This window comes from Podarcis melisellensis (genome assembly GCF_964234715.1).
Source record: "Podarcis melisellensis genome assembly, chromosome: 15".
Lineage (NCBI taxonomy): Eukaryota > Metazoa > Chordata > Lepidosauria > Squamata > Lacertidae > Podarcis > Podarcis melisellensis.
Window position 1 is genome coordinate 1231856 of NC_138532.1, and position 20909 is coordinate 1252764.

General features: G+C 42.1%; 1 protein-coding gene and 1 long non-coding RNA gene across 6 annotated transcripts in view; one reads left to right on the forward strand and one right to left on the reverse strand.

The window, feature by feature from the left end:
• Positions 1-19331, forward strand: part of NSD3 (nuclear receptor binding SET domain protein 3) — an 83998-nt gene extending 64667 nt beyond the window's left edge. For 4 of the 5 annotated variants that reach the window (XM_081890825.1, XM_081890826.1, XM_081890824.1 and 1 more), the window contains 7 exons: positions 90-202; positions 5886-6155; positions 7244-7360; positions 9552-9693; positions 11487-11593; positions 11957-12161; positions 12819-19331. In XM_081890825.1, coding sequence (XP_081746951.1) covers positions 90-202; positions 5886-6155; positions 7244-7360; positions 9552-9693; positions 11487-11593; positions 11957-12161; positions 12819-13060 — 1196 coding nt within the window. In that variant the 3' untranslated portion in view covers positions 13061-19331. Of the gene's footprint in view, positions 1-89; positions 203-5885; positions 6156-7243; positions 7361-9551; positions 9694-11486; positions 11594-11956; positions 12162-12818 lie in introns of those variants that run through there. The other variant, XM_081890828.1, reaches the window with a different exon arrangement.
• Positions 1-20909, reverse strand: part of LOC309358284 — a 439047-nt gene that overhangs the window by 414806 nt on the left and 3332 nt on the right. The gene's annotated exons all lie outside the window — the stretch shown is intronic.

A 20909-nucleotide genomic window follows, 5' to 3' on the forward strand; every position in this document is an offset into this window, starting at 1 on the left:
ATTTCCAGAGCGTAGCTATTTGTAGAGTGTTCCCTCTGCACCAACTGCTAATACTAACTCCTTCCTCCATTTTGGGCTCCTTCACACAGCACTTGAAGAAGCAGCAAAACGCTTCCAGGAACTGAAAGCACAAAGGGAAAGCAAAGAAGCACTTGAAATTGAAAGGAACTCAAGAAAACCACCTCCATACAAACATATTAAGGTGAGCCCCTTTTCTTGCTCTTATTTGTGTTGGATGTGTTGAACACATGAGCACTTTACATCCACAGTGAGAAACCTTTTTCTCCTGGCCGGCCAGGTCTGCATCTGCCCTACTCCTTATGGGCCAGACTCGACATGTGAGCAGTGTCAATCACCCAATGTTACGATGACATCAGGTAACCAGCCTCTCTGAGTGCATGTTCCCTGTACAGATTTAAAGAGGCTTGCAAAAGAGGTGCCATAAGGACATAGAAAGTGACATTATATCAAATCAGACTATTTGTCCATCTAGCCCAGGATTGTCTATTCTGACAGGCAGCAGCTGACAGGCAGAGGTTTTCATTTTTTTATTATTATTAATTGCTTTATTGATTGTAAAAAAGAAAAAAGTCAACAAAGAAAAGAACCAAAGGATGATACAAATTACAAAAAATTAAATTAACTTCCTACAATACAACTTCTTTTTATGACTTCCAGTCACCCCATCAAGAGTCCCAGGTTTCTTTTAAGTAGCGTACTTTTCATTATCACTCCAAACTTCTCCCAGATTTTTGTTTTAATAAGTTTTCTATGTTCATACTGGGATCATTCTAGGCTAGCCAGAGAATTCATATTTTTACAATGCTCTTTTAAGATATTCTCTGTAAATATCCCACTCTCTAGTAAATGGTTGTTCTGTATTATCTCTAATTCTTCCTGTCATCCTTGCTAATTCTGTGTATTCCAATAATTTCATCTGACAGTCCATTTTGGTCGGAATGGAATCTCCTTTCCATTTTTTGGCTATTAAGATTCTTGCTGCCACTGTTGCATTCAGGAAGATTTTCCTCAATTTTTTTGGAATGTCTATATGTACATTCGGGGTTTTATTCAAAGGAGATTTTAAACATATTTTTGAGCTCGTTATATTCCACCACATGTGAATCATCATACCCTCCGCCTCGCTACATCCGCAACAACTTCTTGACCTGGTTCTATACATTTTAACCAATTTTGATGGTGTGAAATACCACCAGTATAGCATTTTCATAAAGTTCTCTTTCAGGGTATAACATGCAGTAAACTTCAAGTCTTCCCTCCATAATCTTTCCCAGGCTTCCATTAGAATGTTATAACCAAAATCTCTGGCCCATTGGATCATTACCGATTTAACTTCCTCCTCTTTGACTTCCCAGTCTAGGAGGAGTCTATACATTTTAGAGAGTGATTTGTCTTTTGAATTACAGTGGTACCTCGGGTTACAGACGCTTCAGGTTACAGACTCCCGTAACCCAGAAATAGTACTTCGGGTGAAGAACTTTGCTTCAGGATGAGAACAGAAATCGCGCAGCAGGAGTGCAGTGGCAGCAACAGGAGGCCCCATTAGCTAAAGTGGTGTTTCATTTTTTTTTATAAAGTTTTTTATTAATTTTCCAAACACATAATAAAAGACATACACATTACAAACAAAAACATACCCAACATTAAACATATACCGACTTCCCCATACCTCCCTTTCGCTGCATCCTTATTCCAAAGTTCTTTAGCAACCCTTTAATCAGTTTATCTACTGTTTCCCTTTCATTAAATTTCTTTAAAATTAATAATTGCCGCTGTATTTCTCTACTTCTTACCCCTTGACATCTCAACACTCCTCTATTTTACAACAGTTTTTAAGATATAATTTAAACTTCTTCCAGTCCTCTTCCACTGTCTCTTTCCCCTGGTCTCGGATTCTGCTGGTCATTTCTGCTAGTCCCATGAAGTCTGTCACCTTTGTCTGCCATTCTTCCAGAGTAGGTAGTTCTTGCATCTTCCAATACTTTGCCAGAAGAATTCTTGCTGCTGTGGTAGCGTACATAAAGAAAGTCCTATCCTTCTTTGGCACCAATTGGCCAACCATGCCCAGGAGAAAAGCCTCAGGTTTCTTAGGAAAAGTCCATTTAAGGACCTTCTTAATTTCATTATAGATCATTTCCCAGAAGGCTTTAATCTTTGGGCAGGCCCACCAAAGGTGGTAAAAGGTACCTTCCGTCTCATTACATTTCCAGCATTTATTATTGGGCAAATGGTAAATTTTTGCAAGCTTGACTGGGGTCATGTACCACCTGTAAATCATTTTCATTTTGTTCTCTTTTAAGGCATTACATGCCGTGAATTTAACACCAGTGGTCCATAACTGTTCCCAGTCAGCAAACATAATGTCATGACTGATATCCTGTGCCCATTTAATCATAGCTGATTTCACCGTTTCATCTTGTGTATTCCATTTCAACAGCAAGTTATACATTCTAGACAAATTCTTAGTATTGGGTTCTAACAGTTCTGTTTCTAACTTTGACCTCTCCTTCTGAAATCCTATTTTCCTGTCCTGCTTAAATGTCTCATTTATCTGACGGTAATGTAACCAATCTCGAACTTTGAACTTTAGTTTCTCATAACTCTGAAGTTTAACCTTCTCACCATCTTGTTCTAGGATTTCACAATATTTTGGCCAATTAGTATCCATATTAAGTTTTTTCACCGCCTTAGCTTCCATTGGTGACAACCACCTGGGAGTTTTACTTTCCAGCAAATCTTTATATCGAATCCAAACATTGTATAGTGCTTTCCTAACAATATGGTTTTTGAAACTTTTATACACCTTTACCTTGTCATACCATAAATATGCATGCCAACCGAAGTTATTGTCATATCCTTCCAAATCCAAAATGTCTGTATCTTCAAGAAGCAGCCAATGTTTCAACCAGCAAAAAGCTGCTGATTCATAATAGAGTCTTAAGTCCGGCAGGGCAAAGCCCCCTCTATCTTTTGCATCAGTTAAAATCTTAAATTTTATTCTGGGCTTTTTGCCCTGCCAGACAAATTTGGATATGTCTTTCTGCCACTTCTTGAAGCAGTCCATCTTGTCTAAGATCTGTAACGTCTGAAACAAAAATAACATTCTAGGCAATACATTCATCTTAATAACAGCAATTCGGCCTAACAAGGAAAGTCTCAATCTTGACCATATTTCTAAATCTTTCTTTACTTCTGTCCAACACTTTTCATAATTGTCTTTAAATAAATTCACATTCTTAGATGTTAAGTTCACCCCCAGGTATTTCACTTTTTTTGTTATTTCCAACCCTGTTTCACTCTGAAATCTCTCTCTTTCTTCCATTGTTAAGTTTTTTTCCAGCACTTTCGTTTTCTGTTTATTCAATCTAAATCCTGCCACTTGACCAAATGTCTCAATTAGTTCTAATACTCTTTTGGTACTAGTATCTGGCTGTTGCAAAGTTAACACTAGGTCATCTGCAAATGCCCTTAACTTGTAATTTTTGGCTCCGACCTGAATACCTTTAACCAACTGGTCCCTTCTTATCATGTTTAACAAAACCTCCAGGACTGATATGAAAAGCAAAGGGGATATTGGGCATCCCTGTCGTGTCCCTTTTTCTATTGGTATTTCTTCCGTAACCACATTGTTTACTATTAACTTAGCTTTTTGTTTAGAATATATTGCACCTATACCGTTTTCAAAACCTCGGCCTACCCCCATCCCTTGGAGATTCTTCTTCATAAAACTCCAGCAAATGTTGTCAAAGGCTTTCTCCGCGTCCACAAAAATCAAAACAGCTTTCCTATTAATATCCACCTCTAATAACTCCAAAATGTCTATAATGTTCCTCACATTTTCTGACATCTGTCTCCCAGGAAGAAAGCCTGTCTGGTCCTTGTGAATCTCCCCTAGCAGCACTCTTTTAAGTCTTTTTGCCAGAATGTCTGCAAAAATTTTATAATCCACGTTCAGTAAAGATATAGGGCGGTAGTTCCTGACCTGGTTCTTTTCAGTCTCTGTTTTCGGTATAAGTGAGATAAATGCCTCTTCCCACGATTCGGGAGCCTTTTTCCCCTCCATAATTTCATTGCATACTTCTTTCAATGGTTGTACAACCGCTAAAGTGGTGTTTCAGGTTAAGAACGGACCTCCAGAACGAATTCAGTTCTTAACCCGAGGTACCACTGTAGTTCTTTCTCGAGTCTACATGGTTCTGTAGAAAAACCTTTCCTTTTCTCTATTTTAAATGTCTCATTAAGCTGATGATATTGTAACCAGTCAGATAAACGTGTTTGGATTCCTTCAAAACAAATTTTTAATTTGAGTCGGTTTCCTACCTCCTCCAGTAATACTTTGTAAGTTGCCCAGTTTCCTTTCATATTCTTTTTTTTAACAGAGAATGCTTCTACCGGTGATAACCACCATGGCTTTTTAGGCTCTAGCAGATCTTTATATTTAGACCACACCAAATATAAAGATTTTCTTATAGCATGGTTCAAGAAACCTTTATGGACTTTATCATACCCTAAGTAGGCGTGCCATCCATATCGATTATAAAATCCTTCCAAGTCAAGCAGATCTGGATTTTGTAACATCATCCATTCCTGGATCCAGGAGAGACTGGCAGTTTCGTGATATAATTTCAAGTCTGGCAGGGAAACACCCCCCCCCCTTATATCGATTAGCAATTTGTGTTTAATCCTGGGTCGTCGTTGTCCCCGCCATATAAATCTAGAGAAATCCTTCTGCCATTCCTTGAAATAGCCCATTCCCCCGATCACAGGAATTGATGGAAAGAATAAAAGCATCCTTGGAAGCACATTCATCTTTATAGTGGATATTTCCCCCCATAATGATAAGTTAAGTCTATTCCAGATCTCCATGTTTTTTAAAAATCTCTTTCCAGGTCTTAATATCTTAAAATAAGTTTTTTTGGGTTTTTTTGCCTGTCATATTCCTAGATATTTTACTTTCTTACTAATTGTCAATCTGGAAATCCTTTCTAGTTCCTCTTTTTCTTGGGTTTCCATATTTTTAATCAGCAGTTTTGGTTTTTTACTATTGAGTTTAAAACCCACCACCTTTCCAAATTCTTTGATCATTTCCAGCACTTTTGGTAAGCATTCTTTTGGATTTTCAGTCATAATTATCAAATTGTCAGTGAAGGCTTTCAATTTAAATGATTTTCCCCCTACTACAATTCCTCTTGTATTTTCATCACTTCTTATTTTCCTATTCAATATTTCCAAAATCAAAATAAATATTAGCAGGGACAGAGGGCACCCCTGCCATGTCCCTTTCCTTGTATTGCAACTATATGTAATACTGCTATTTATGATAAGTTTAGCTCGCTGTGGTTTAACCCACAGTGCCACCCACGTCCCCGCTGCTCCAAGTATATCGCCCCAATTCCTTTGCAGAAAGTTTCTTCAAAACCCATTTGGTTAATTAATCTTTTCATGAAGCACCAGGAGATGTTATCAAATGCTTTTTGCTTGTCTACCAACATTAGTTTATAAAACATTAGAACGAACATGCACCCTGATATGAGTCATAGCAAACCAGAAGTCCCTTGACAGGCAAAGGTTTTCCATCACCAGCTATCTGAATTTTTAACAGGAAATGTAAAGAATTTAACCTTCTAAATACAAAGCATGCACTCTGACACTGTGCTGTAGTCTGTCCCCAAAAGTAGTCATACGAAAACCACAAATGCAATTTTAAACTTGGTACATTTCCGGGGGGGGGGGGGCGGGTATGGTTTACGAAATTCTGAGAGTGCAAATGATGTACATGCATATATGAACCAAATCTCTGTGTGTGCTTGCATGCAAGTGTTAGAATTACACATTTTATCTTTTCTTCTTTTTCTGTTTCACAGTCCAACAAATTAGTAGGGAAAGTTCAGATCCAAGTTGCAGACTTGTCAGAAATCCCTCGATGTAACTGTAAGCCAACTGACGAAAACCCTTGTGGCTTGGAGTCAGAGTGTCTGAATCGAATGCTGCAGTATGAATGCCACCCCCAGGTTTGCCCTGCAGGAGAGCGCTGCCAGAACCAGTGCTTCACCAAAAGACTCTACCCAGAAGCAGAAATTATAAAAACGGACCGGCGCGGCTGGGGTCTGAGGACAAAACGCAGCATTAAGAAGGTAACATATAGGATGAATGCTTTTGAACTGTTGTAGAGTGTTTAAAGAGATGGCTGCTTTGGGGGGGGGTGTCTTCCCTTGCATTGTAGCCCTTACAAATAAACTTTGAGGCAGAGTAGGTGAAAATAATTCTTGTTGGTCAGATTGGTTTTAAATGTACAATTCAGAGAGTAGCTGGAAGTGGGGAGGGAGAAAAAGGTCCTCCTTGCCTTCCACTATGCAGTTTTAATCTGAAATCTTAGGCGCTGTACTGCACCAGAGCTCAGAAACTGCTCGCGTTAATGAAATTCCTTGTTGCAAAATGCGCCTGGAACAATGGGAGCTTCGATCGCTGGAAGAGGGCCCTTTCTGCTGTCACACCCCAAGTTTGGGATTTCTTCCTCAAGCAGTTGTTCTTGGAGCTGACACTGCCAGCTTCTTGAAGGCTTTCCTATTTGCCCAGGAATTTTTAGGTTGTGGTTGGATTTTTGTTCTCATTTACTCTTTAGTGGTTTAGATTGTAACATTTTTTTGCCTCATTCTACTTAATTTTGTTTATTTACTGGTTTTAAAGTGCATTTATATCTTGTCTATGAATTCATTTTTCTTCACACTTTGTACACTTCCTGTTAATCTTTTGATAAAGGGAGAAATGTTTTAAATTAATTAAGCATATTTAGTAGAAGCATATTTCTTTGGGTTTTAGAAGGCCTGAAGCCAGACAGAATTGGGAGGGATCAAAAAAATTATGTTAGAAGGAAATGTAGTTCTACTTCCGTCTTTAATACAAGTATATGTGCCTTAAGCCGCTGCAAAGGCTTCCGTGGTCCCATTGCTTGCTAATTCACAGATGTGTGAATCCAAAATGCTTAATGATTTTTATTGAATGAACCTCTTCAGCGTTATTCTGTGAGGGCACTGTAACCTTTTTGCAAATGACTGTATTTAGATTGTCTTACCAAAGGCCACACAGCTTATTTTAGTGGTGCATGATTCAAGTTTCAATCTCTTTTTCTGCTGTACCACACTGCATGTCTCCTAACAAGGGAGTTTATTCCTTGCAGTAGCATCACAAATTGCCAGCATGCATTTCTTTTTAATCTTTTCAGGGTGAATTTGTCAACGAGTATGTTGGTGAGCTAATTGATGAGGAAGAATGCAGATTGCGAATCAAACGAGCACATGAGAACAGTGTGACCAATTTTTATATGTTAACTGTTACAAAGGTAAAAAGAAGACATTCTCTCTATGTGGGACTGGTTCATGTAATGCCATCTCAGTTTCAAATGGGTTACACTTTAAATGCCACTGAAATCCCAGTAAGTGACATCCACTGCATGGATTACCACAATGAGTGACATTGCAAAAGGCTTGAAATGAGCCTATTTAGCCTGGCTGGCTGGCTGCCCCACCATATCCTTGCAGGGAGTGTGGTGATGCTACTGCAAGGGTATGTGGGAATCAGGCAATTAGAAACTGGATTGAGATATCCATAAAGCCTTCATAAACCATGAGGCCACTCATTCAGGTGGAATTACAAGGGCAACTACTTGCCTGTTGAGTCTGAAATGCAGCAAGTGGCAAACTGTGTAAAAAAAAAAGTTATAGCTAGGAATTGTCCTTAGGGCTGGGAGATGTCAGCTTTTCAAAATTACAATTTGTCACCAGCCTAAGATCACAATCTGGGGGTACACCGCAATGTTGAAACAACAAGCTGTGTTGGCCCCAGCCCTGCGAGGCCCGGGGTGACTGCCGCCACTCTTCCCACAGCACTTCGCAGGGCCAGGGACAACGCAGCTTGTTCCCAGCGCCAGGCACGGGGGGTGGAGGGAATCCATCCTCAGCGTGCAGAGGGAGCAGGCTGCCTCAACCTCGGCTCCCCACTGGGGCTTCCTTGCACTGCTCAGCTGGGGGGTGCAAAGGCTCCTGCCCCCCAGCTGAGGGAACCCTGATGTCTCTCTGGCTTGTGCAGGGCATTGGGGCTCACTCAGCTGTGTAATGGAGCTGCCTCCTTGCCTCTGGCTCATGTGAGCTGGAGACGGGGTGGGGGCTTCTTCAAACTGCTCTGCTCAGGAGCACATTGGTGCCCAAGCCTTTGTGGAGCACTTGAAAGAAGCTGAGGGAGAAACAAGCTGAATCGCTCTGGTGATACAGTTTGATCCTCCCTCTGTGGTATGAGGGGCAGAGCGTGGTGGCGGCTTCACCTGGAAGTATACCTTGGGTGAAGCCACCACTGCTCTCGAGTCCCTCTGCTATCAGCAGCCCAATGTTGGAAGCAGCGCTGGCAGCAAAGGGACTTGGGAGAGGCATCGGCTTCATCCTCTGTACGAAGCTGCCAGGTGAAGCTGCCATCACACTCTGCCTCTAATACTAGGCATAATTGGCCTCAGAGAATGTGCCCCCCAAGGCCACCTCGCCCTAAGAAGTCACCCCTGCAAGCACGCCCTCCCCACTTGGTTGAGGTCTCATGCTAATCTGCTTGTTGCCCTTCAGCCTCACACTTGGCAGAGGCCTTGTGCTTCTGTGCTGTGGTCAGCATTTGGTAGCAGCATGTGCTGGGAGATTCCATTCCACCTTTTGTTGCAGACATGAGATTGTTGCGTGTCACATGTCTGTTTGCAGTCCAGCACAGACTGCTGGGTCTCGTGAGTGGAACTTCTGCTCTGTGTATTGCTTTTGGTTTTGAGCCTCTCTCTGAGAAGACGGCAAGGTAATAAATCCGTAGGTTTAGTATGTATCCCCAGCCTCAAGACTCTTCTGTTGTGCTGCTTACTCTGCTACGTATAGTGTGCTCAAGGCAGCATGTTGGTGTGTGCATGATCCGTTGGTCCCAACTGCTTTGCGGGGAGAGGCGACAGGGGTTTTTCTTCGTTTTTCGCTTGTTCATCCCAATAGTAAGGACCAACCCATTGCCCTAGCCCCACCCGCTGGTTCATCTTGATATGAGCCATGAGCCACAAACCTTCTGAATATATGGAGTTCACACATCTAGTTTGAACTGAGGTAAAGTTGGTGCTGGGAGACAGACCCTGCAGTATCAGATCCACCTTGTGCAGCATTCTGTTCTCAGGTGGGTTGCAAACGGGAAACCTGCAAGTTGGACCTGTGCAGTCACAATCTCCCCTCTGGCAGTGCTTAGCATTTGCCATTCAGCGTTTTCATATGGTAGAAGCACTTTGTATTTCTGGGCCAGTTACTTCTCTACAAACACAGTTCCACATTGGTTTGTGCCTAAATTCTTTCCTGTCTCAGTGAATGTTATCTGCAGATAGTCTGTTGAAACTTTGAAGAGTCTTGAGGTAACTTAATATCTGGCGCAAGAAAGTGTGTTGCTTTTTGCTACAACGGGATGGATTCAAACTTAAGTCTTAGACATTTTGTATATGATTGTGTCTCTGTTCTTTGGTCTTTTTGAAGGACCGTATAATAGATGCTGGCCCCAAGGGAAATTACTCTCGCTTTATGAACCACAGCTGCAATCCCAACTGTGAAACTCAGAAATGGACAGTGAGTGGAGATGTCCGAGTTGGGCTCTTCGCTCTCTGTGATATTCCTGCAGGTAAGAGTGCTTTGGCATTGCTCCATTTCCTTTTAATGTTACTCTGTCTTCCTCGCCTGCCTTGCAGCCTTTTCTTGCCTTTTTCTTGAGGATCTGTAATACTGTAAATTGTTGTTCTGCTGCTAATATAATTGGGTGATGGTCCTGATCCTCAGGTAGGGGATAGAGAAGTGGCAGCACAACAGCCACGTTCTGCAGTGGAATCAGGCCTTCTAAGGCAGCTGTGCACATCAGGAAGGGTCTGCAGTGGTTGAGACCATTCTCACACTTTTTATCACATGAGCACTGAATGGGCACAGAAGGTCTGTCACTGCCATGATTCAAGGCCTTTTGCTTTAGACAAAAAGGGAGGCATACAGCATCCTATTTGGAATAGACCCACTGAATGTAATAAACAAGACTGTAAACAAGAATGTAATAAACAATAAAACAAGATAAGGATCATTGATTTTAGCTGGTCTACTCTGAGTAAACAAGGTGAGTAAGGTGCAGCTTGAAAGAGGTGTATAAACTATGTGTGGTGAAGTTTTCCTTACTCTCCCATAATACTAGAACCTGAGTTCTCCAATATAGCTGAATGTTGGAAGACTCAGGACAGACAAAAAAGTACTTTTTTGCACAATGCATGTTTAAACTATAGAATTTGCTGCTGTGAGATAGAGTAATGACCACAAACTTGGATGGCTTTAAATGGGAATTTGACAAATCCATGGAGGGTAACACTTTCAATAGCTGCTAGTCATTCGGGCTGGGCAACATCTGGTTTTCAAGATCTAAATATCACAATATACCAATATATTACAATGTCTTGAATGTTGTCTTGGTTGCTTCTTCCTTAGGGGAGGAAGACGCAGCCGAGAGACATGCCCAGCCCTGCTGAGCAAGCCCTGATGCCTCTCCAGCTCATGTGAGCTGGAAGGCTGCAAGAACTTCCTTAAACTGCTCCACTGGGAATGGGAAGTCTCTTACCCCTTAGCTGAGTGAGCCCCCATATTGCTCTGACTCGCGTGAGCCGGAGAGGCAGACGGATTCCTCAAAGGCACGGGCAGGCAGAGCCCAAGAAGGTGCTCTCCCAGAACCCTCTCAGGCTCCATCTGCCTGCGCCTTTGCTGCCTTTGAGCTGGTGTGATGTATTGCCAGCTCAAAATGTCTGAAACTGGTATCACAATCTGAACGCCATACTGGTTTCAGACAATTTCCCTATATATTGCCCAGCTCTTCTCGTCATGATGGCTTTGTACTCCAATATTGGTTGTGGTGCTCCTTCAGTCTCAGTTGCGGGGGGAGAGTGCTCTTCTGTTCATGTCATACTTGTGGGCTTCCCGTTGACATTTGGGTGGCTGCTATTGTGGATTCCCTCTCTGGAAAATTCATTGCACAGTTTTTGCCAAATGCTGCAGATGCACCTCTTTACCCTTGACATACATGTGTGATACGGATCCACTCTAGTTGTCATGGTAATTCATTCTGAACTGTTTTTAATGTTTTAAGGGTAAGTGTAGAAGAATAAGTGTGGAATTCACATGTGCATACCATATAGAAATAGGGCAGGCAAGGGATCTGGATCCTGAAAGCCATAACACCAGGTCAGTTTAGAAGAAATTTCTTGGCTGAAATGCTCTGACCTTGATGGGCAAGAGGGGCAGTCACATTTTTAAAAATATGTTGCTTGCTTGTCCAACCTCTTTTAAGATTTGACATGTGCTGGCGCATCATAATTTTCTGAAATACACTTGCTGCTGACATTGTTTCACAAACAGCTAGTGTGTAAAGTGCTTCTTTTGAACTTCTAGGGATGGAATTAACATTTAACTATAATTTGGATTGCCTGGGGAATGGCAGGACAGAATGCCACTGTGGAGCAGATAACTGCAGTGGATTCCTAGGAGTGCGGCCAAAGGTTAGTTGTGCAAGCGGAGTAAAGCCCTCTCGGACAGAATCGGCAAGTAGAAACCTTCATGCTTAATGTCACACGGTAGTAAAGCTCATTGTGGGAGAAAAACAGGACCATCCGTCCCTGTTCTTTCTTGTTATAAACAAACACAGCATGTACAAAACATCTGGTGCCTGCTTGGATCTATTTGGGTGATGTACTACTTTTTGTTACTGGCTGCTGGTGTCTTCAGGTGTCAGTGCCAGAGCCTGAGAAACAGAAGGAAGGGGGGGGGGTTGGCTCTTCTTTTTAATGGTAAAAGGTAAAGGACCTCTGACAGTTAAAGTTGTCTAATCCAGTGACTCAGTGACTCTTTCCTCCAACTGCTAGACGGCGTGTGCAACAGCAAATGAAGAGAAAGCAAAGAATGCAAAATTAAAGCAGAAGAAGCGGAAGATAAAAACAGAGCAGAAGCAGATGCATGAGGACAACTGTTTCCAGTGTGGAGATGGGGGTGAATTGGTCATGTGTGACAAAAAAGACTGTCCCAAAGCATACCACCTCCTCTGCCTTAACTTGACACAGCCACCCTTTGGTAGGTGATTCCTGACTTGACTTTACAGGTTTTTATTGGTAGCCATGAACCTCTGTGTGGAATTATTAAGAGCAGGCAGAGTTCACCTGTTTAACTTTGTGACACCTAGGAAACAGTTTGATATTCCAACAACATCCCGGAGGTAAGGGAGGGGGTACAAGTTCTCCATCCCTGGCATATGTGATGGTTAATAATAATGGGACCAAGTAAAGGTGAAGGTAAAGGACCCCTGGACAGTTAAGTCCAGTCAAAATCGACCCTGGGGTGAGGGGCTCATCTCTGCTTTCAAGCCAGGAAGCCGGCGTTTGTCTGCAGACAGTTTTTCTGGGTCGTCGGATTCAGATTGCAGAATCCCCTTGTTTAGAGCACGCAATAGTTTGCCATTTCAAACATTGGTTTATGCTTTAAATCTCACCCAGGATTCTTAGGCAGCTTCAAACCAGTGCTTGCTGGATAGGACATCAAACTGTGGTGTATGCTGCAGAGAAAGTAATTAAAAACCTGGAGTGTACAAGAGGAGAGCAGAAGTACCTGAGATAAAATGTGGCTTGGCATTATGTGTGAGCTGGAACTATGTGGGCCTTGGCAATCTGGTAACAGGATATTTGCTTCCTAGCGCCTGCACTAATATCTCCCCACACCCTGCTCTGTTTTCAGGAAAATGGGAATGTCCGTGGCACCAGTGTGACATCTGCAGCAGCCCTGCCTCTTCGTTCTGTGAGTTCTGCCCCCATTCTTATTGCAAGGATCATGAAAAAGGGGCCCTTGTGGCCTCTGGTTTGGATGGGCGTCCGTGCTGCTCTGAACACAACCCCAAGGCTCCTGTGGCACCAGAGTATTGGAGCAAGATCAAACGCCGATTGGAACAGCAGAATCCTGAGGAAGATTCGAAGGAATAAACTTTCCTTTCCTTAAAACAACAACCCACCTTGCCCCCCGTCCCACTGAGTGGCACATTATTGTGAATTTGGAGAAAGTGCCATGGCATCCTCTCTTTTGTCTTTGGAGTGGCTTCCCTGGAACTCAGACAGGGGCCCCCTGAGTCTGTGTGGCCCTTGCAGCCTGCAGCATCTGCCCTTGAGAAACGGGAAGAAGTGTCTTGGCAACCTTTTGTTGTTAGAAGAGGAAGCCTTTCCGACATTTTTGTGGGGGGGGGGGGGAGACATCATGTTTAAAGTATCTTTTCTGAGTGTGGAAACCAAACATAGCAAAATATTTATTTATTTAAATTTTAATGGACTTTGAGGATTTTGCGTCCTACTATGGTCAGTGTGTCTAAAAGGAGTAGCAACACCAGCCTGGTATCTATGTATGTATCTGTAGGGTTATTTTCCTGTCTAGTTTTAGAAACATGAGAAAAAGCCTCTGCACACCAATAGCCTTTTAGATAAATCTTATTAGGGGCTGGAGCAAGAGCCTATCGTGGCAGCTGGCAAGTGACATGGCCTCATTCCAGTACGTTCACCATGACAAAAAGTTTTGAGATGAGGGTTGGTTTATGTCACTAACTGAGTGAAGAGTGATCATACTAGAGGTTCCCCCACAGCAAACTAGTTGTGATCTGCTTACTCTTGAAGTGCATTCTGTTTCAAACTACATTTTCAGAAAATGGTGAAACTGTAGACTTCTTACATGCTGTGTTTGAAACCCCACTTCATTTTGAAAGTGCTTGGGGAGCAGATGCTTCTGAAAGATTGCGTCCACAATAATTCACTTTAGATAATGGGAAATAGCTGGAGGTACCTGGGGGCATCTGGTGTCTTGTCCACCATTCAGTTTAATTAAGCATAAGTCACTTTTCTACCGTGAAAAGAATGATTAAACAGTGCTTTCCTTGCTTGTTGTAAGTCTTGCCATAGTGCAGGGTGCAAAGTAAAAATCTACTGCCTTCAGAGTTTGCACTCTCAGGTTCTGCCCTAACTGGGCTCCACTAAACTCTTGTTTTATGGGCCACGTATTGTGCAGGATTTGCCACCTGGCCGTCCGAGGTCTCTGCTGGTTTAGCCCCCGATTATGCTTTCCCTTTCAAATTTGAGAGGCAGAATTTGGCCTTCAGTGTGCATTTTTAATGTCCAATCCATGCTTGCTCTGTGGCATGCTTGCCAATATCTGATAGGTTCATTTCCTTGGTCCAGGCTCCTCCTATTTTCTGAGGACCTAGGATACTGTGAGTTTTGGTTATTTGTTCTGGGGCTCTATAGCTGATTTTGGTGTGTGGCTTGGTCGTACGAAATCTCTTGATTAAATAAAAACCTGAATGTCTTTAAAAGTACGTTCTTTAACTGTACAGGGTATAAAATGGCCCATGGTGATACCATCAGTCTAACAAAAGCAATGTTTGTATCCCAGAAGGGATCATGTTTGTTAATAGCTCTTTGCAAAGCAACAGTACAGCACTGAAGTAGCCAGTTTTACCAACTTTCTTCCAATGAGTGCTCTCTAAATGTGTCCAGAGACACTTACTGTAATTCTAACCATGCATTGATTTATGTGGAAAAGTTCAACTTCAGATATAGTCTGGTCAGTACCAGAAAAGAAGACAGTAGGCTGTTTCTGGTAATATCAAGGTTTCCTGGCTCAGCTTTTTCAATAGGCTTCCTCCCACCAGCCACCCCCACTGCTTTTAAAATGCTTCTAATTTAAGAGAAAATGCAGCTTACTTTCCTCCTTTTGTACAGGCAAACACACTACATTTCTGCAAAGCGTATGAATTGTACTTTAGCTTCAGAATTTGCAGAGTCTTTCTGCAACTCCAATTGCAGAACAGGTTCCATTGCCTTTTCCTGCTCTGCTTGTGGGCCAGCTGAGTGGTATAGAGCTCTAAAGGAAATTGTCACACACTTGACCAAACTAAGGGGCAATGTTAAAGGCAAAATTTAAAACACTACACTTTGTTTTTGTGTACTAGATTTTAGTTTTCTGAATATGTTGTTTGGCAACATGTTGGTATTTTGAAGGAGGAGTGGGAAGAAATCATTTGGGGGAGAATTTTGTCCCCATCTAAAATTGCAGGCTCAGAGCTTGCCTTCCCACAAGATGGTAGAGCCGCTCTGCCTGCCCACTGCACAAAGCTGGTGGGCACAGTATGGTGCAGGCACTCTCCACTCAGACTGCTGTATCTTCTCTTCCCCACACTCCTTTGTCACCTGATGGAGTGGGAGGTGCTAGATGGTGCTCAGTTCTCCTGTGGCAGAGTTTGGATAGAGCAAATAGCCAGTCCCCAAAGGCTTAACTATTCCTGGCAACAGATGCCATTCAGGTAGTGATGGGTTTTGAAATGTACATAGCTACTAAGTTAACCGTGGACAGTGTTGGCTTTTAGCCACCCTGCCCTACAAGGTCAGCACCCAAGGAAAGTATCTCATTGAACCAGTGGTCAAGCCAACCCTCTCTGTGGAATAAATAGGAATTCCATTGCCAGGTCACTTAGCAGCTTAAATTATTGTATGCACTGAAATGCGTATAGAAGAGGAAAAGGCATTGTATTTGGATGGAACCTTTTGGTGTGCTGGAAAAGTGGCTTTTGAACCCCACAGGTTCTTCATAAGGTTAAAATGTTTCACATCTTAGCAGAGGAGACTAAGTGTTCTTTTAATTTTTTATTATACATCATTATTTAACTTTTTAGCACTTGGTTTTTTAAAAATAATACTGAAAAACAGCAAGGAGCCTTCTTTTAAAAATGCAGAGCTACAATAATGTGACATTTTAAACAAGTTTTATAACAAATACTAATCATGGACTAATAAGTGTTTCCATATAAGCAAGTCAGTCTTAATATCCTTGTGGACTTTATTTTTCTTGGTTTCTAAATATTTTGTTACCTTGTCACTGTAAAATGAGCAGTTTAAGCACTGCCATTTATTGGAAGATGGGGTTGCACCAGTTGACCCCCTTTATTTGGATTGTCCACGTGGTAAACAGGCATTCCTCTCCGCTGTGCATGCTTGCCTTAAGCAGAGAGGTGGACTAAGCACTCCTCCTTTATCTCTTGCCCTGCTTTTCCCCGCTTCTGCCTAACAACTTAAAATGAAGGCTTGAAGATTTTCCTCAGGCAGTTAGAGGAAAGGGCTAGAACGATGCAGTAGGCCACAGTGGTCCTGCCTCATTTCGGTTGCAATCTTATACGCACTTATCTGAGAGTAAACCCCTATTGAGCACAGTGGGACCTACTTCTGAGTAAACTTGCTTAGGCTTGTTCTATGAATTCAGTGGAATTCAATTTTGTGTGTAATTGCTTTAGACTCTGTTTGCACAAATGTTGATCTGGCTGTGTGTAGAACATGTTAGGGTTTGCTTTACTCCATAGATTGGAGTATTTGCTGGCTTGCTCCACTAGAATACTGCAGGTTTCTGTTCTTTTTACCTTGCTCATTGGAATGAAAGAATGGACACATTCAGCTCAGGAACGCTGCCTGTAGAGTAAGGAAGTATTCTGGTTGAATTGTCACCATGGCATTCACCAGAGATTCAGGGTTGCTTTTCACATCACAGTCTTAATAACACAGGTGCACTGCCACAAGAAACACTTTTTTTTGTCTGCAGGCACATAAAAAGCTATAGCAATATGTGATTTCATCTCCAAAAAGACCAGTGCACAATAAAGGCCGCCGTTTTGATGCTGTTCCCCAGAGGTCAGCCAGATGTGGCATGATGCAGATTCTCCTGTCCAAAGTGGAGTCCTGTCTGTAGACACCTACTAGGGAAATGCAGTCGACTGGGATGCCCCCTGCATTTTCCCTGCATCAGATGTCACTGTGCTCACGGCACGTGCAAGCAATGGACAGATAGGGAACACCATGCGAGGTAGCACTTCAAAACTACACGAATAATTTGGGTTACATTTTAAGGAAAGGCAAAGCGTCTTCTCTTGGGAACGTCCACCTGCCCTATCATCTTTGCAATACTTTTCCATTTATCTCTCGAGATGGGTGTGATTTGCAGCTGCATTATGCAGACATACAGACATACATGTCTGCTGCTGTTTCACGGACAAGTGTTTGTACGTACTATAGAGGGGTGCTTTTGGTTTGTTTTTACATACAAGTATGCACTTCTCACATTGTGTTTTAGCAGCCCTCAGGTGTGCATCTGTGTTACATAGATTGCTATGTGAGAAACAGCCCTTTAGAACTTGTATTAACATGAAGTAAAAAGGGAATTGGGTATTTCATTGGTCTTTTTTGCTTGGACTCTTTGCCTCCAACATATACAGGTGGTGTTGGGAAGATGTAATTACTACAGTATCATTGACAAGGACCTTCTAACCATAGTTGACTGTATATACTGAGACGTTATGGGTCGGGTGTTTTGGGGGGGGGTCTGCCGCTGGTACGAATTTAGTCACTTTAACATTGGAACTTCTGCCTCATTGAATTCAGGGTTTAATGTACTTGAAGCTGTTCCCATTCTTACTTTACAGCTTGTGTTATATTTATGTATTTTATATGGTATTGTGAAAGTCTCTCTTTTTCCCACCTTAACACTGAAACTGAAACTGACTTCTGCTTCAATTCCTTGGTCACGAGGCAAACAGAAAGGACTTGAAAAGTGTCTCCTTTTCCTGTGCTCTTAAGAAAAAAGGACAGTTGTACAAGACATCAGCATTATGACTTTAAAAAATGTTTACTTTTCCACAATCAGTTGTCTCCTTTCTCTTGCCCCCTTCATGCATTTCAGGAAAGATATTTGCACTTATCAAAACACTCCTGGGTGTGCTTTAGATTGCTTTAGCGGGTAGAATTGGGCAAATCAGCATTTTGTTGTGTGACAAGCTGCGGTGCAGATGCAATTGGGTGAGGGGTCCCCTCCCTGGACTTTGGTGAGAAAGAAATGAAGTGAATGCTCTTTGCAACTGTGTTTTCATGCAGAAGTCCAGGGGTGGCAAGCTCTGTTGCTGTGGGCTTGCCATATCTGCCAGTGGGATTGGTGCAGAAACCATACAAGCTTCATGGAGACGAGTGCAGAATGCCCAGGAGCAGAGCTTGGTGGGTTACATCCTTTCCCCCCACATGTTAACTTCATTTCAGTTAAAAGAAAAACACTGCCACTTTGCCAAAGCTGTTCCTCCATTCACAGCTTCCCATTAGTGATGCTATTGGCAGTTGTGCAGAGGAACCAGTGTAGTGGTGGTTTTGGAAGTCTGCTTTTGGAAATTAATAAAATCAGTGTGTTGAATCCTCTCCCAAACACCTGTCCTCTCCCCCCAAGTGGACATCCGAAGGAATTATTTTTCAATAAGAACTGGAGAAAATATTATATTTGTTTATTCATTCATATTGATCTGTGTCTAGCCTGTGTCATCACCCCTCCCCATTTTAAAAACAACAAATAATTTGTGTTGCCGTTGAAAACCATGATGGTAAAATAGCTATTATGACTGGCTAGTAACAAGACTGTGTCTTTTTATTGTTTATAAGGGTATGTGCTTATTCTGACATTGCTATATGAAAAGACAAAAATCCATTTGTACTCACACATGTGATATTGCACAATGGGCACCAGTACCAACAATTTGTCTCCATTCCTGTGTACTCTATCTGTAACAATGAATTTGTAGAATTGTTATTTCTGTAGACCTTGTTACTACGTACCAACCTTTGTAGATTCTGTGAAATGTTATTTTAACAAAAATCACCAGAGTCTTTAATAGCAAAATCATTGTTATTCACTTTAAAGTCAATATATTAGAGGAGTTTCTCAAACCCAAATAGAAGCTCTCAACACATTAAAAGTCGTGTTATTTTTTCCCTGGGGATGTTCCATGGGGACATTACTGTATTATGACTTGATGTTGCTGCGTAGATTTTGAGACTTAAACAACATTTTGGAGGGTTTTGTTGTTTGGCCTATGTTCTCTTGCATAGTGTGAAATCTATGGAGCTTGGTTAACCTGTATATAGATAGCTCATTGTTTATTAGTCATAGTGTATCTAGGATTGCCTGTAATATTTTAGCTTCTTACTGAATGTGAGTGATGGTAGGAACATATAATTTTTGTACATTATATTAACGGAGATGTTGCCTTTTTTATTTTACAAATACTTTGGAATTCAGATGTGGTTTTGCTTCTGTGAAAATTAATTTGGAAAGGTTTTTAAAATGACATTCCACTGATTAAATCTTTGCTTGAGGTTGACTTCAATAAATTGTTCTGAATGTTCCAATTAAGTATTTGACTATTTTATTTTTCTCACTGCCTCTTCAAGCATAAAGGGTTATTTTGAGAGTAGCATTTTTTAATTGACTATAACTAAATATCTGTTACTCTTTTGTTAAGTATATTGCAGGTAACAAATGGGGAAATGCCTGGGGATAAAATACCAAGCAAACTGTTAAGAGTGCCACATATAATAATTGTCAAAAATGTGTATAATTTTCTGAAAGAATTGAAGGTTTAGATTAGCTGCCCAGTCTGCTTTGTTTTGTGGGAGGAGATGTTAAACAGGGACGGGCTCCAGGGGGGTCGAGAAGAGAACAATTTCCAACATGTGAAAACAAAAAAAATTCCTTCCAGTAGCACCTTAAAGACCAACTAAGTCAGTTCTTGGTATGAGCTTTCGTGTGCATGCACACTTCTTCAGATACACTGAAACAGAAGTTTCCAGACCCTTCTATATAGTGAGAAGGTGGGGAGGGGTATTACTCAGAAGGGTGGTGGGAATGGGTGATTGGCAGATAGCTGTGATGAGCCTGTTGACGACTCTTAACGACTGCAATAGGTCTTACAGGAAAAAGCAAGGGGTGAAAAGGTGAAAAATGGCTTTGTCATGTATAATGAGATAAGAATCCAAGGTCTTTGTTCAGACCAGATTTCTCCATGCTCGGTCCCAGCGCCTGCCAACCTAGCAGTTTGAAAGCACCCCCGGGTGCAAGTAGATAAATAGGGACCGCCTACTAGCGGGAAGGTAAACGGCGTTTCCGTGTGCTGCGCTGGTGCTGGTTCGCCAGCTGCAGCTTCGTCACGCTGGCCACGTGACCCGGAAGTGTCTGCGGACAGCGCTGGCCCCCAGCCTCTTAAGCGAGATGGGCGCGCAACCCCAGAGTCGGACATGACTGGCCCGTACGGGCAGGGGTACCTTTACCTTTTACCTTTATGTGAGTAGTAGAAAGTTGTATTGGCCAGGGTATCTCTGAAGAGGTGGGGCAGTTTTGTGGAGGACAGAATCGCGCTGGGAAAACATTAAAGGCAAGCTGAAGCATGGGGTAACCTAAAAAGAAATGGGGCATCGTTGAGGGGAGGTGGTAGTACAGAATATTTAGATGGGTGGGCTAGCGAATTAGGAGGCTGGGAAGAGAAGAAAATGCAGATTAGTATGAAATATAATTCAGGGGTCCTGAAAAGAGCTCTAATGGGGAGTGGCCATGTGAGATTCTGTTGCTCTTACCTATTTTACTGGGTTCTTGTAATTGGTCTACCTCTCTGAGTAACAACTGCAGACGGGTGGTAAAGAAAGTCCAAATCTTTTTTTCAGATTGCCTGTACTTGGAAATTACCAGATGTTAGTTTGAGGGCAAACCCTTTCTCAGTGGAGGGCAGAGTAATTCATGCTGCATTTCCCTTACACCGGGCTTCTAAAAATCTCACGAGAACCTACATCTTTGACCTTGTCTTACTGCAGTCTGGAAGATTCTCCTTGGTTTTGCATATTTTTACACAGAACTTTATATAAAAAAATTCTACACAGAGCTTTACTTCCCCCAGAAAGAAACTGCCAGGGATGATGGGAGTTGTAGTTCAACAATATC